Source organism: Poecilia latipinna, unplaced genomic scaffold (genome assembly GCF_001443285.1).
Source record: "Poecilia latipinna isolate Pla-1442-1.1 unplaced genomic scaffold, P_latipinna-1.0 Scaffold574, whole genome shotgun sequence".
NCBI lineage: Eukaryota > Metazoa > Chordata > Actinopteri > Cyprinodontiformes > Poeciliidae > Poecilia > Poecilia latipinna.
The window spans coordinates 41410-57119 of record NW_015113190.1 but is presented as its reverse complement, the minus strand read 5'-3'; the positions used below and the strand labels follow the sequence as shown (position 1 = coordinate 57119).

At 40.6% G+C, this 15710-nt stretch overlaps 1 protein-coding gene across 1 annotated transcript in view; it reads left to right on the top strand.

Annotated features, from left to right (window-relative positions):
- The window catches only part of dchs2 (dachsous cadherin-related 2), a 41676-nt gene that overhangs the window by 13083 nt on the left and 12883 nt on the right, over positions 1-15710 (top strand). Inside the window, exons 5-16 of the mRNA XM_015042012.1 lie at positions 3448-4476; positions 4550-4737; positions 5439-5538; positions 5604-5773; positions 6333-7176; positions 7685-7924; positions 10315-10449; positions 11307-11516; positions 12501-13361; positions 13446-13559; positions 14223-14434; positions 14521-14672. Of these exons, the coding sequence (XP_014897498.1) occupies positions 3448-4476; positions 4550-4737; positions 5439-5538; positions 5604-5773; positions 6333-7176; positions 7685-7924; positions 10315-10449; positions 11307-11516; positions 12501-13361; positions 13446-13559; positions 14223-14434; positions 14521-14672 (4255 nt within the window). The remainder of the gene's footprint in view (positions 1-3447; positions 4477-4549; positions 4738-5438; positions 5539-5603; positions 5774-6332; positions 7177-7684; positions 7925-10314; positions 10450-11306; positions 11517-12500; positions 13362-13445; positions 13560-14222; positions 14435-14520; positions 14673-15710) is intronic.

Sequence of the window (15710 nt, the reverse complement as noted above, 5' to 3'; positions counted from 1 at the left end):
TTTTTTAAACCTTACATCATTGATTCTTATATGCATGTTTGAGAAATCTTTTAATCTCCACAGCCACTGCACAAAATGCCTCCCTCCCACTCAGCTCCTTCAGACTAGCTAGCAGAAATTAGCCAACACCTGGTGGAACTGTGCATCAGTTGAGCTCATCATAGAAGCTGCTTCTCAGTCAAACGCTACCAGCGTTGTTTTTACCATGTTGTGAAGACTTCCTGAAGGTGGAGTTTCAGAAAGAGAGAGTTTTCAAAGAGACAGAGACCCAATTGACCAACTCAATAATAATAACTGAAGTTAACATAGTTACTTTATTGGGCTATAAAACGATACTATGTGCCTGGAAAACACATAATACTGCCCCTTTAATAATCTAAACCATCCAAATGAATACAGTATGCATATGCTTAAAATGTCTGGTGCAACTATTGTGCTGACAATGTATTTTTAAAACTACATGGAAAAAAATCAAATTGTAAAGCAAACCTTATTAGACACACATTAAAACAGAAACACAAAATAATTAAGCATCATGTTACAATTCTGAGGAGAGGCTCCATTGGACATCGTTTGGTTCTTCTATAGACCAGCAATGAGCAAACTGATTTTACTGGGCTTGTTCCCTCTGGAACCATCCTACACCCACCAGCTCCTCTAATCATTTACACAACATGAGCAGTAAAGTTGGTACTTTGTGATCTGGTAGTGATTTCAGGAAAACATTAATTTAGTTTTGTTCATCTCAAGAGTCAGCTTTAACCAACACAGTGATCCCTGCAGCAGGAGGCTCAGCCTGGGTTTTCTTCTGTAACCATTCAGGGTCCAGACCTGTGGTTCTGGACCTGTGGTTCTGGACCTGTGGTTCTAGACCTGAGACTGTCCACTTTGTGATTAAGGAATTCTTGACATGTCTGTTGAACCTCAGATATCAGCTGCTTACATCTGGCTCTGGCAGTGGATGCCTGATGGTTCCTCTCCTTGGCATCCAGAACCAAAGTGTGAAACAATTTAAAAATGTTGTCTTGCTATTTTTTTTTTACTGCAGGTGGAAGAAGGAAAAACAGTTTGCTGGAAATTTAAAGATTAGACGTTGAAATAAATATTATGCAACTAAGTCTTTAAATGAATTAGACTTTTCTTTGATTCTGATCAGGTTCTCCTTGTGGTTCTTGTTCTGAGTTAATCTATTAATCTATTAGCATATCACATTTAGTGTGAGTCAGCACTGCTTGTTAGGCTCAGAGAACAGCTCTTTATTGCCAATACAGAGCTGTTAGGAACAAAATAAGTTCTACTATTTTTAAAATGCTGTGGTTTGGGGGATTACACAGAGAAAAAGAGAGATAAAATTCAAACGAAAATAGTACTGACTGGAGGTAGTTTGGTCCTTGAGGTTTATCAAGATCTACTGAAAAATCCCGTTAAGGAAAAGAGAAGTTTGCATTCATTTCAAAAAACATCGTCACCAGGATTAAAGATGACATAAACACCAACAGGGGAACTGAAAAATTCAAATCTACAGACAAAAAAACTGAGCAAAATGAATAAATAATAATAAACATAATTTCACTGAAATAACTAGGAGCACACTGAACTAAATATAATTTACAATTCTTAAGGCAAATAGATAAACAACAAGCCCAGAAAACCCCAAAACGACTGAAGATCCTGATTGTATAAAACGAAAAATAGTCCATTTGAAGGGCAATGAAAGGTGACACAAAATGGATTAGACAGGATTTGTCTTGTTTGTGACAAAAACAATTACAGATATCAGTCGAACTGACATACAGAATAAAAAAAGAGTAAGAAATTTCTATTGTTTTCTTTGATCATACACGTCAAATCAACATTATTTACCATGTCTCATAATATTGTCATGAACATACAGTTATTAAACAGCTTATTATGTATGATTTTTTTGCTCTGTTTTATAAATATGTGTGTTTTCCAGGATTATTCTTACATAGACATGCTGCTCCACACGACTCATTAGTTAAAGCACTCAGCCACACACACCAGACAGTCATTTAAGGCTCTCTAATCAACTTACAGACTAACACTTCAGTCTAAAGTAGAAACAGCAGGGGCCAGCCAGTGTTAAGCTCTATGCTTGTTTCAGTAGGTTGTAACTGAAACAGTGTGTGTGTTGAGATGCAACACACACATTGAGGAGATGATTGAGATTATTGGGATTTTCTGACCTTTAAGATAATTAATGTACTCTGTGTGTGTGTGTCTTTGTGTGTGTGTGTGTGTGTGTGTGTGTGTGTGTGTGTGTGTGTGTGTGTGTGTGTGTGTGTGTGTGCGTGCGTGCGTGCGTGTGTGTGTGTGCGTGTGTGTGTGTGTGTGAGAGAGCGTGTGTGTGTGTGTGTGTGAGAGAGAGCTTACATTTGTTACACTGTAAGCACCATTTCCTTGTGCTGTGTTGTTTTGGGGTCATAAGTCAAGTTTCAGGCTAAGGCGTCAGTTGAGTTTAGGTTAGTTTTCGGGTTACTGGTAATGGTTAGTTTTACAGTAAAGGTCAAGATTAAGCTATAGAAATGAATTAGTCTTTGTAAAGATAGAGAAACATAATGTGTTTATATTCATAAGAAGTATGAATCCATGTTGATGATCCGGTTGTACAGAGTCTGTATCTCGCAACATGTGACATTATTTTGTTTCTATAAATAGTAACCCTGATGGGGTTGACCTCAGTCAGACGTCTCTTATTTCAATCACTATTTTATGACAGATTTTGTTCAACATTATAAAATACACTAGCACTTTAATACCTACCCCCATATTGATTTTATTTGTTATTTTTATTGCATTTTTCTCTTTAATGAAATTTTATTATTATTGTTTGCATGTTGTGTTCTTTGTTTCATGAGACTACAGACAGAAATTAGCATCTTACTACATTGCCACATTGTATTTGTGGCAATGTGGTACATTCATTAATGTGCATTGTCCCATTCAGATAAAATCAGTTCAGTTAAATACATTTTCTATATTATTATGATTCTAAGTAGTATTTATTCATCATCAGGTCATTAGCAGGTATTTCAAAACCTTTCTTTATATGGAGGCTGTTATTTTTTTTCCTTTTTTTCTCACCAGTTGTAGTTGGCCAAGAAATAATTTATAAATTCATCTAGAAATGGGAACATATTGTGTTTTTGCCACAGGTTGTTGGTAAAAAAAAGAAAGATCTTCTTTAATCCATTTTTTTTTTTTTTTTGTAAAACTGTTCGTTCTGTGCAGACACAACACTGATGCATCCCTTCAGGAGTCCTTATAAGCCTGAATAATTCATAGTTTAGAGTTTAATAGCTTGACAAAAAAAAGTCACGAAAAGTACTAACCAGAAATTTGTTGGAGATGTTTCATGCTGACACTAAAAAAAGTCTAGATAAAACTCCACCATGTATTGAAAAGCTTTATTTCATGTCTTTCCAGATTCGACGGAGCCCATTTCTTACCGAATCTCTTCTGGAAACCTTCACAGTTGGTTTTCTGTCCATCCAAAGTCTGGTGTGATCAATACCATCAAACCTCTGGACCATGAGTCTCAGCCTTATGCCCTGCTGTTCCTTCAGTCCTACACAGACACTTCTCCTATTTACAGCACCACCCAGGTCAACATCACCATCACTGATGTCAATGACAATGCCCCTGTGTTTCCCAAGAGGAGAGACACCATCACTGTTTCTCGAAGCACTCGGCCTGGAACAGTGCTGTTCATCGCTCACGCACATGACCATGACAGCGGTGCCAATGGCATAGTGCAGTATCATCTGAAAAGCAGCAGAAGTGAAGTGTTTGCCATTGACTCAAACCTTGGAATGGTTAGACTTAATAAGAGCTTACATGTGAGCCAACAGCAAAGATACAACCTGGAAATCTTGGCAAAAGACGAAGGAAAACCTCCCCTGAGCTCCACCCTGACCCTTTCGGTTAACATTGACCACACAGCTGCAGATGACAGCCTGGCCTTTGAGACGCTGGTCTACCAGGTGGAGATAGGGGAAGGCTACCGCAAAGACTCCCGCGTCATCCAGGTGAGGGCGCACCGCACCCGAGGGTCTCACACTTCAAACTCAGGTCTCACTTACTCTTTGGAAGCAGAAGCTGGGTTCCCTCCGCCTCCTTTTCACATCCACCCAAAGTCTGGATGGTTGTATCTCTCCAGCAATCTTGACTTTGAGACCGAGTCAAGATATCGTTTTCAGGTGTTGTCCACCTGTGGAGAGGCTTCACTGGCCAATGTCACAGCAACAGCAATGGTGAATGTACTGGTGCTGGACGTCAATGACAATCCCCCAGTGTTCAGCAGTGATGTGTACTACTTCACTGTATCAGAGGGGTCATCTCCACAAGGCCTGGTGGGAACAGTCAGAGCCAAGGATAAGGATTCTGGGAAGAACAGCCAGCTGTCCTACATCCTCCTCTCAGATGGGAAATACTTCCGCATCAATGCTAAAACAGGTAAAAATGGTTTTATTACCAGCACCAGCCAGCTGTTTCCTCTCCTCACTCGTTTTTCTCTTCTCTTTTTAAGGTGAAATCATCAACTGGGTGGCGCTGGACCGGGAGCAACACAGCCAGCACAGCCTGACCGTTATGGTGACAGATCAAGGTCACCCTCGTCTCAATGCCACCGCCAATGTTCATGTCCTGGTCACTGACATCAATGACAACACTCCACAGTTTAATCATCTGCCTTCCAGCAAAGAGCTAAATGTTCCTGTAAGAAATTTGACTTAGATGGCAGCATGAACAAACTGAGTTTGGAGAATCACAGCGTGGTTCTGATCAGAGTTTAAATGCTTCTACAGTGGTTTTTGTGCACCTTTATACTGAAATTATGTTAGCGCTTGTGTTAAACCGAAGTGTGTGTTGCAATGTAGCAAAGAACACACAACGTGGATGTGAATCCCAACATAGGAAACTGTCTTTTTTCAGGTTATTCCAAATGGCCTTAAAAGGATCACAGATTTAGTCACATAAACCTCATCATTGGGCTTTTAGTATCTCATTCCACAGTCAGTTCAACTCACAAAAACGTCATAGAGTTATTAACTCTTCTCTCTCTGACCAGCTGCACACTGTTATAACATGCAGAATTGCTCATTTATAAGCTCTATTTTCTGGTATTTGTGTGTAAAAACACGTCTGCACTGTTTACCCAATTTAATTGTCCATCTGTTGCTAACTTCTGTCGAGCATGTTGTGTTACACTAGTTTGTAAAAAAAAATAGCTAAAAATGACTTTTTGGATAAATAATCATTTAGTGCAAAAGTATTGATGATGTAAAAGTGAATAAAATCTTTGCTCGAACTGATTTAGAGCTTCAAGTGGCGCCACACACAGCAACAGAAAACCAGAGCAGAACCATCTCTAAATGTGCATTCATGTACATATTATTCACGTTGTGTCTTTATTGCAGATATGGGCAGGCGTACCTGCAGGATTCTTGGTGACCAACATGTTTGCCAAAGACTTGGATGCTGGAGAGAATGGAACCGTCACCCATTCACTAGTAACAGGTGAGTGTGAAACGTGTTCTCTGCTGTGCAAATGTGAGATCCTGAATGTTCTTGTTCTCTCTCAGTTGGATCAGAGGAGAACGGTCTCAGGCACTTTGAGATTGACAGTAAAAATGGAGACATCAGAACCACGCAGCTCTTCAGTCAGAGAACTGAACCATTTTACACTCTCAAGATAACAGCCAGGGATGGTGGAGCCCCATCTCTGGAGGACACAGCAGTGGTTCACATACAGGTACCTTCCATATGCCACATCCATCCATCCATCCATTATCTTCTGCTCAATCTGAGGTCGGGTTGCAGAGGCAACAGCCTAAGCAGAGAGCTCAGAAACTCTCCCATCCTGGGTCTTCCTCTAGGTCGCCTCCCGGTGGAGGGAGGCCTTATTAAAAAATTTCACAATTGGTTTCATTTTTAAGTTACAAACATTGTGTATTTTATTCAGATTCTATGTTCTTTAGCTGACTCTTGAAGGCATTTAGGTGCACTGGATTTTATTTAAGTTTTTCAGAGTAAAGGGGGCTCAGTACAAATGTACATGAAATTTTATTGGTTTCAACATTTTGAAAATCATTAATAATTATTCTTCAGTTTTACAATCACACATGTTGGTCTTCCACATGGAAATAAGATATATTTAGTTAGTGGTTGTAGCCTAAAATAGAAGACATCTTATTGGTATGAATGCTTTGCCACAGTAACTTTTTATTTTAGTCTTTGTCCAATTTGAAGTTATTTTCTTTTTTTCTCAGTTTACAAGAAAACACATTTAATTTGGTGCATTTCTGCTGCAGGTTTATGGGTTGGAGGATGAGTACGGCAGCTCAGATCACCAAGCAGTGAGGCATTTCTCGGTTAGGGAGGACGCCGAGCCTGCAACGGTCATCGGCTCGGTCAGCGTTTCGGATGAAGGCAGGTTTCAGTATAGCATCGCCGAGGGAGACGGGAGCATTTTCTTTGGAATCGACGGCACGTCTGGCGACATCTATGTCAACCAGCCACTGGACTACGAGTCTGCCAAGCAGTACTTCCTGGTGGCTCGAGTGGAAGACGTCGGTGCATCTGTTGGCTTGAACATTTCTGTGCTGGTGAGCGTGACGGTGGAGGATGTGAACGACCACGCCCCCTGGTTCCCCAACAAACTGCTGATGTTCGGTCTGAGGGAAGACGCCGCTGTTGGATCGTTGGCCTTTGCTTTTCATGCCAGAGACACAGATGGGACTTTTGCAAACAGTGCCCTTCGCTACACTCTGACCTTTGACCCTGAAGTCAGTGGATCAACCCCACACTTCCCCTTTCACATGAACTCACACACAGGTGCAATGACAGTTGCGGCACCGTTAGACCGTGAGAGCACGCCGACGTTTGTTTTCACTGTCGCCGCCACAGACCAGGCAGAGAGGATGGATGAGCGTAAACAGACGTCAGTGATGGTCCGGCTCCTCCTGCTGGACGTGAACGATAACCGGCCTGTGTTCGTGTCTGCTCACTCCGTGCAGCTGATGGAGGACACGGAGGTGGGCAGTCTGCTGCACCATTTTGTGGCAATAGATGGTGATCAGGGGGAGAATGGACTGATCTCCTACTCCATTATAAATGGAAACAAGAAGGGATTCTTCTCACTGGAAGAGAAAACTGGTATTTGTTTGTTTTTGTGCATAAACTAGATGAGCATGAAATAAATAAGTTACATGTTTTTTAATATTATTCTTACCCCAAAGCAAAATGTATTTTTGATGGTATGAATTCCCCTTTTTTCACATTTTGACATGTTACAGCAACAAACAAGGCATTGTTTGGTATCATATGATGCTCCCAAACGGTGCACACATTGGTCAAATGGAAGGAAAAATACCTCTGAGATCAACAGCTGAGGTTTGAGAAGAGCTGCACTTAATAACAATATTAACTATTGGAAAGCCATCGTTAACGAGCCATATGTAATATTGGGACTAGAAAAAAGGTTCTCAAGATAAATGAGACCAAAACTGAACTTTTTGTCTACATCCAAATCTCTATAACAGAAAAATAATGCTGCTGCAGCCAAGGAAGAATAAATTCTATATTTAGCATTTCTATCATTCTTCCTTTATCACTGGAATATTATTTCCTCAGCTGACTGTTTAAACTCTCTTATCCTCTTTAGGCCTTCTGTTTCTCTCTGCCCCTTTGGACTATGAGACCCAGCGTGTCCACCGTCTGACTGTCCGAGCAGCGGACCAGGGCATCCCCTCTCTGTCCTCCACCCAGACCCTGACAGTGGAGGTGGGAGATGTTAACGACCAGACCCCCGTCTTCAGTCAGACCACCTATGTTACTAGTGTGGTGGAGAATAAAGGCCCTGGAGAGCCACTGCTCAGAGTCTCTGCCTCTGATATGGATTCAGGTATTGATTATGAGTTACTTACCTACATCTTTCCCTTTAAATATTAAGATTCTAATGATAATTAATCAATCCATCCACACTTTTAAGTGTTATTAATAGTATAAAAGGTGAAAAAAACATTTTGATCATTTTTAATGCTTTTATTATTGTGGAACATTATTTTTAATGAATGGCACATTTAGAGCAAGAGCAGATTTGTTCTGCCTGACTAATGCCATTTTCTATGTAAATAAAAAACTAAAATACTTTTTTTGAGAAATGCATTTTCTTAAAGAAACTGTCTATCTAACAAAATCGTCTACATCTATTTTATTTCCTTCTCGATCAACATTTCTGAATTATTTTTTTAGATGAAAAACATAAGGCAACAACACTTTCAGTTCTTAATTTCAAAGCCTAATTTTCTTATTGTCTGATTGTAAACAATTCACCAGAATGAAGCATGAATCAGAGAAAAAACAACTTAAGAAAAAAAATAGAAGTCAGTTAGTTTTGAATAAATTACCTTTATGCAGTTTTTTAAAGCCTAACATTTAGCTACAAAACAGTGCAAACAATGTAGGAAATATTTACAATATAAGCATAAATATGCTAATGTTATTTTACACACACATACACCTAATACCACCACATAATTAGTGCATGTTAGAGATCAGGATGGGAAGAAGCTGTTCTGAGTCTGTCCATTTGCATATCAAACATATTCCTTGTAATTAATTTACTTTAATACCTTTAACAGCTTTAAAGCCTGTCTGGGTGGAAATTGCAGTGTTTCTGTACCGTCCCTAGATGGCAGCATCTGCTTCTGGACTTAAAGATTTACAAAGTTACAGCAGGAAAACAAACACATTAAGTTAACATAAAACTCAAAGAGAACAAAATAAAGTTTTAAAAAGTGTATTTTTAAGACTAGTTTCTGCAACTTTCTCAGTTTAGTAATTCAAAGTTTGGAGAAAGTTTATGCCAAAGGTGGTTAAATAACAAACTTTGCCATGCCTGCTTGACTGACAGCATAACAGTGAATTGAAGTTATGGTTTGCTTGATTTATAATAATCCCGTCAGAATTGCGGTTGATCATAAAGTTTATTCATATGTCCTTTTATCAGCGTCTCTCTCAACCACAGTGCTTACTTTACATCCTGCTAAATTTCATTCATATGATCCTTATTTATGGTTCCTACTCAACACCTTTGTCCCGTTTATTTTAACACGTGGGCTCTTGCCCTCCAGAATCACAGTCTGTCTCATGGCTCTGACAGTCGGAGTCTTTTTAAATGCTGGAGGTTGGAGGCTGTGCAGCAGAAGGTTCAGGAGGTGGGGAGGGATTGACTTGAACCAACATTCCTGTGACTGAGAATTGTCCAAGAACAGCAAGCATACGGCTCCTCTGGGAGATCTGAGTGGTCGTCTCTCGTGATGATTGCGGTAATCCAAGCCATCTGTGCCAAAAGAAGCCGCTTTTTTTTTTTCGTTGTTTTTTTTCTTCTCAGATTGCCTCGGCTCGCAGCTCTGGGCGCTCTCCCACCATCTTATTTGATTATTGTTTGTGCTGCTGTTTTCCATAAGCTCCCACCAAAGATATCCATTGTTCTGTGCTTGTGATGATCTGTTTATCCACTTCATGCATGTTAAGCAGTCAAAGGAGATTTTCAGTCTAAAAAAAGGATGACAGTTTCATTTTGTGCTGGTTGGCACATTCAAGCTTTGATCTTGATAGGAAATATGTGATTTAACTGGTTGCAGGTTGGTGGCAAAATGTGATTTGAATCTCGAGTTTTTCATGCACACAGCTAAAGTTACTTTAGGAAACAGTCTGTTATTAGACGTTTCTCTGAGCTCCAGTGAGCCAGTGGAAGGTCTTTACATTTGGGTGATGTTTTCTCGCTTCCTGGTTTTAGCGAGAACGCCAGCAGCAGAACGCTGTCAGCAGCTCAAAACTGCTTAGTAATAAACGATGCTGTTCAAAGAGAACGATCATTAACAGAGGTTTCCTCAAGGCTGAAGACTTTTTGCTGTTATAGACTGTTATGTCTGCCATTCATCAGTCAATTACCACACACAATCAATCAACTTTATTAATACTGTTAGATGGATTTGGTTACTATGAGGTTACTCAGGTTACCAGCTTTACCAGACGGGAAACTTTACATTATCTCAACAATATTCATAAAAATAACAACAATTCAAAAGAGACCGATACTCAATACTATGAAATATTAAAAACCATAAAAACAGTAGAAAATACAAATAAAAAACTAAATTTTCCTCTTTAGGACTAGCTTAAAAATTTAAATAAAAGAAGATCAAATAAAACAATGTTAAGGCTATGCTAAATTTTGATCAATCGAAACAACCTGTGTAAGTCCCTGTCCCGTGTTGCTCCAACCAGAGGACAACGCCGTGGTGTGGTACAGCCTGCTGCCGGGCCCTGGCTACGAGCTGTTCAGCATCAACCCGTACACTGGTCTGATCACCACCACCACCCACCTGGACCGAGAGCAGCAGCAACATTTCACCCTCAGAGGTACAACGCCTGACTACACCCAAACACTGATGAGTTCATCTTTCAGGTCTGACTGCAAGCTCCAGACAGAACCAGGCCCAAACCTCCGAGTGAACATTTCTAACCACCGTCCCACCATGCAGCTCATCATTACATTTGTTTCCCTTCTGATCTTTTATTTTCAGGCAGATGATAGTAAGGTTGAGTCTTTCAAATGATAATAATTCAGCCTGATTGCATTTCAGTCTGTTTCTTATCAATTCATAAAGACGTCTGCCTTCAGTGTGAGGGTGAACTGATCCAGCAGGCTGATTTATGTTGAAGGAAGCTGAGGGTCTGACCGGTGTGCATGTCCAGCCTGGGCCGACTGCAGCCTTCTGTTTGCTTTTCACTCTCACGTAATTACGCTCACCACCCGTCCAGCCGTGGTTAGTGATTAAAAACGCTTTCAGATGTTTTATAACAATATTTGTACAGTCACCAGTAGGACGAACAATTAAATCCAATAATAAAATCTTAATGACAGGAAACCTTGAACGTGAAGTCGAGCCAAAATCACACAGGAGTTTTTGTCAGGAAATATTAAAATATGTGGTGACAATTATCCCAGCAGGAAGAATTTTCTTTAAAAAAAAAAAAAAAGGTATTTTAGACTGTGTATTAAAAGCTGTATGGATGTTTTTATCTTTTTATCTATTTTTCTTTTCTTTCTTGTATTTTTACTAAATAATAAATACCTAAGCTCAATTTCTTGGTCTGGAGGAGCAATCCCCAAATGTCCCTCTGAGCTCCAGGTTGTTTCTGTTGCATTGTGTCAGTCTGTCTACTAACTGTCAAGGTTTCCCTTATAAAGACTCATTTGTGATTTCTGTCTGCAGTCCAGGCTCGGGACAACGGTTTCCGTCCTCTGTTGGGGACAGCCACAGTCTTGTGCTCCATCCTGGACGACAACGACAACCCTCCAGAGTTTATGCAGCCACTGTTCCAGATCAGCCTGCCAGAAAATCTTTCTCCTGGAGTTATACATACAGCTCTTGCCTCTGACTCTGATCTGGGAGAAAACGGCACCATCCACTACTCTGTACTAGGTAGGTTTAAAAATTCAGAGCTTAATCTCAAAATTTCTGTTTTTTTATCAGAATTTTACTCCTCCTTCTTTTCTATGTGCACTGGCCCTAATACACCGACGTAGAAAAGTGTGTTACTGTGAAATGTGGTTGTTCAGAAATACATGTCTGAAAAGTGTGGCATGCCTATGTATTCAGGGCCCTAAGTCACCTTCCACCACAGTTAAAGCTGCAGATGTTGGGGGAGGAAAACTCTTCTTATCAGCTTTTCATATCCACTGCTCATTTTCCTAAGCAAAGTAGAACAAGGTCATATTTGAGCATCAATTTTCAGGCTTTTGCACAAATTTTCAAATAAATTTAGTTCTGAACTTTGACTTTTCCAATCCAACAGATTAATATAACTTTGATGTAACCATTCCATTCCATTGTTCCATCCTGTATGGTGGACCTCCGCTGCAGCCTGAAGCATTTTCAAGCTTTTGCCTTGTTTTGTGTTGTGTTTAACCTCCGTCAGCTTAAGAATAGCATCCACACAGCATGATGCTGCCACTGTAATGGTGGTGTTTTCAGCATGATGTGGAGTGTTAGATTTCCAGCATGTAGAGTTTTGCATGTAGGCCTCAAGTTTCTCCCAACACACAGCCTTTTTACGTTTACTGTGCTGCTAAATAAATAAGAGAAATGCACAAAAACTGTAATTTTCCTTCCAGTTCACATTTTTGTACGACTTTTTGTCGGTGTGTAACTTAAAATCCCAATAACATATTGCACTCTGTGGTCGTAATGTAATAAAACATTAAAAAGTTTAAAGGATATTAATTTTTATTTTTTTTACGGTTTTGTGTTGTTTCCATTTTTCGTTAGCTGTTTTTTAAAAATTGCTCACACTTCACTGGAATTTTATGATATCAATGTTTTATCTATTTGTAACAACAATCCAAACTGTGATAACCTGAAATGAGCTGCACTCTTTTGGTTCTTTATTTCTTTAAACGACTTTAGGTGAGGACTACGGAGGCCGATTCGCAATCAACAGTGAGACCGGAGCGGTCAGCATCATGCAGGCTCTGGATCGGGAGGAAATTCAGAACTACACTCTCACCATTCAGGCTCAGGATTCGGGCCCCGCTCCTCTCAGCTCCACCACGCAGCTTCTCATTCTCCTGCTCGACCAGAACGACAACGCCCCCTCCTTCAGTCCTGAGAGCTACCACGCCTCCGTCAGTGAAGGCTTACCGCCTGGGGCAGAGGTCTTGCAGCTGACCGCCTTCGATCCCGATGAGGGTCCCAACGGAGAAGTGACCTACACCCTGACAGATGACAACAGCCAGGGGGCTTTTTCGGTGGATCCCTTCACCGGAGTGGTCCGCACCACCAGGTCTCTGGACAGAGAGAGCCAGGCTCTGTACACCCTGAAAGCCGTGGCCACAGACGGCTCCGCTCAGGGCCCACTGAGCTCTGTGGCTTCACTGACCATTGAGGTGGACGACGTCAACGATAACGTGCCCGTCTGTGACCAAAACCCACTTCATGCCTGGGTCTCCATTAGGACCCAACCAAATCAGATAGTGACCACAGCGGTTGCTACAGACGCTGACCAGGGTGAGAACGGGATGGTCCAGTTCAGGTTTTCAGGCGAGGAGAGTCTGTTTGACATCAACTCCGCTTCAGGAGAGATTTCACTCAGGAGGCGAGTGAGGGCGGGTTTCTCTGGCAGAAAGCTGGAGGTCCTGGTCTCAGACCGAGGACGTCCTCCGCAGACCGCCACCTGCCTGCTGTTGGTCCATCTGAAGGGGGAGCATGACGGGCTTCAGTTCACAAACAAAGTGTACAACGCTACCGTCAAGGAGAACAGCAGAGCAGGTGCGTCTCATCGCCTCTGCTCCAAATGTTTTCAATAAATAATACAAATAAACTGAGCAACATTTTCATGTTATGTTTCTCAAGGTACTTGGATTACAAAAGTGGAGGCCAGTGACGACACCAACGGCAGACAGAGGATAACTTACACCATATTTAGTGGCAACGAGAATGCAGCGTTCTCCATAAACCGCTACACAGGTACAGAGCACATTCAAACTGTTTTATTCCTTTCTTTTTGTTTTAAAGCTGCTGCTGTCACAGTTAGCATTAAAGGGTTAGTGCAGGGAATCTGTAGTGCCTCACACTTGGATGTTTTAACATTTTGTCAAATTACTCCTTATGTCAACTGTTTTTTGTGATAAATCAACACAAAGTAGCTCATGAACAAAAAGCACATATGGTTCTAAAAAAAAAAAAATATCAGCTATTGGGGGAATGTGTCCATCAGCTGTGCACATCAAGAAGCTGAAGGTTTGGCCAGTTCTTAGTAAAACTGCTCAACCTCAGTCAGATTTAGTGCAGAATGTGTGAGAATCTGTGTTCCAGCGTTGTCTCCGAGTCTTAGTTTGAATTAAACTTATGAATATAGCTGTCACTCTATGATTACATGTCCATCCTGCTGGAAGCTCAACCCCAGTCTCAAATTTGTTTTAGCCTTTAGCATTGACCCATAGTTAGATCCTCCATTTTCGCTTCCCCTGCTGAAGAAAAATATCATTTTTCTGTCTCTGTCTTACGTTCAGTCTATGCTCTAAGCTGTTCATCTGACTGAAAGTAGCTGAGCTAACAGCTTTTAATGGCTTTTGTTTTAGGAGCAGATAATTTTTTTTCTTCACCGCCATTTTTGTCCGTCTTTGTTAGGTGAGATCCGAGTGCAGAAGGAAAATTCCCTGGACTTCGAGGTGAGCCCTCAGATCCAGCTGGTGGTTCTGGCCGACAGTGGGCTGCACACGGCCCACTGCAGGGTCTCCGTCACGCTGCTGGACGTCAACGATAACGCGCCGCTGTTTGAACTCAGCAACTACAGAACGGCTGTTTGGGAGGGACAAGTTCGTAACACCTACGTCATGCAGGTACAGCCACTTTATCCACCGTGTGGACAGATCCAGTAGTAGTTGGGCTTTTCAGTGATTCTTATTGTTTCCTGTATTTCAAACAGGTGTTTGCCTCTGATGCTGACAGCAGTGAAAACGGACAGATTGAGTATTCCATCCTGTCAGGAAACATTAATGAAGCTTTCATTCTGGACTCTGTGAGAGGGATCCTTGCTACCAACGTTCTGCTGGACCGTGAAATAACTCCCTCTTACAGGTAAGAACAGTGTGTGTCAACTAGTGTTAAATAAACTTCTGCTGCTTCAAGTGCTTTAAAATAAAGCCCAGTTACATAGAGAAATATTGATACATTATTTATTTAATATTGAGTCAATAAAACTATCCAGTTTCTTTAATCAGAAGTTAGATCTTCGAGGTTAAAGTGTGTGGTTACTTTCAGATTGTTATAGAAATGAAGTACCTCTTCCTGCAAGCATTTTAGATACATTTTTATGGTATACTTAAGATCTGCAAATACATACAGAACATTTTTGCTTCATCTTACCTGAAAACATCATATTCACTACATGTAGTATTTATTTAATACAAGAATTTTTAACAATTTAGGATTTATAGACAGAACACAGAACACATATTTACCGTAAAAACAAATGATCAAAGATGTTCATGGTCAGAAGTCAAACACAAAATGGAAACAATGTGGTTAATAGTAATAATTAAACATCTGTTTACTCCACTCACAGCTCCATACAACAATATTAATATTTTGAGGTTATTTCAGTTAAATCATTTGAACATAAATGAAAATTATTGATGGTTTTTGATGAGCAGTAGAGCAGTCCTGACGTTAAACTTCAGCAACTGCAGCATCATCTTCTAATCAGCATTTACTCATGGTGTGTTCTGTATTCATTTAAAAGCTGGAATTCTGATTTCCAGGCTGGAAAAATGAAGTCTGTCTGCATGTTGGAATATCTACTAGATATTTAAAGCTTGAGGTTTTGTTTATAATCTGTCCCTGCTTTTAACTTCAAAACGTCACCCCTGATGTGACATGTTCCTCAGTCTTCATGATGCTGCTTTCTTACCAGTGTTCTCTCACAGAACCTCCGACTCCTTCACAACACATCTGAATTTATACTGAGGTTAATCTACACGTAGAATGAGTCTCTCTACTGGTCATGTGACTTCTGAAGGTTGCGCTGTGTTTTATTTAGCAGCAGTCAAAGTGAAGGAGAATCAAAATGCACTTCTCTGATCATTTTTTCCTTTGATTGCAGAATTGTATGCAACT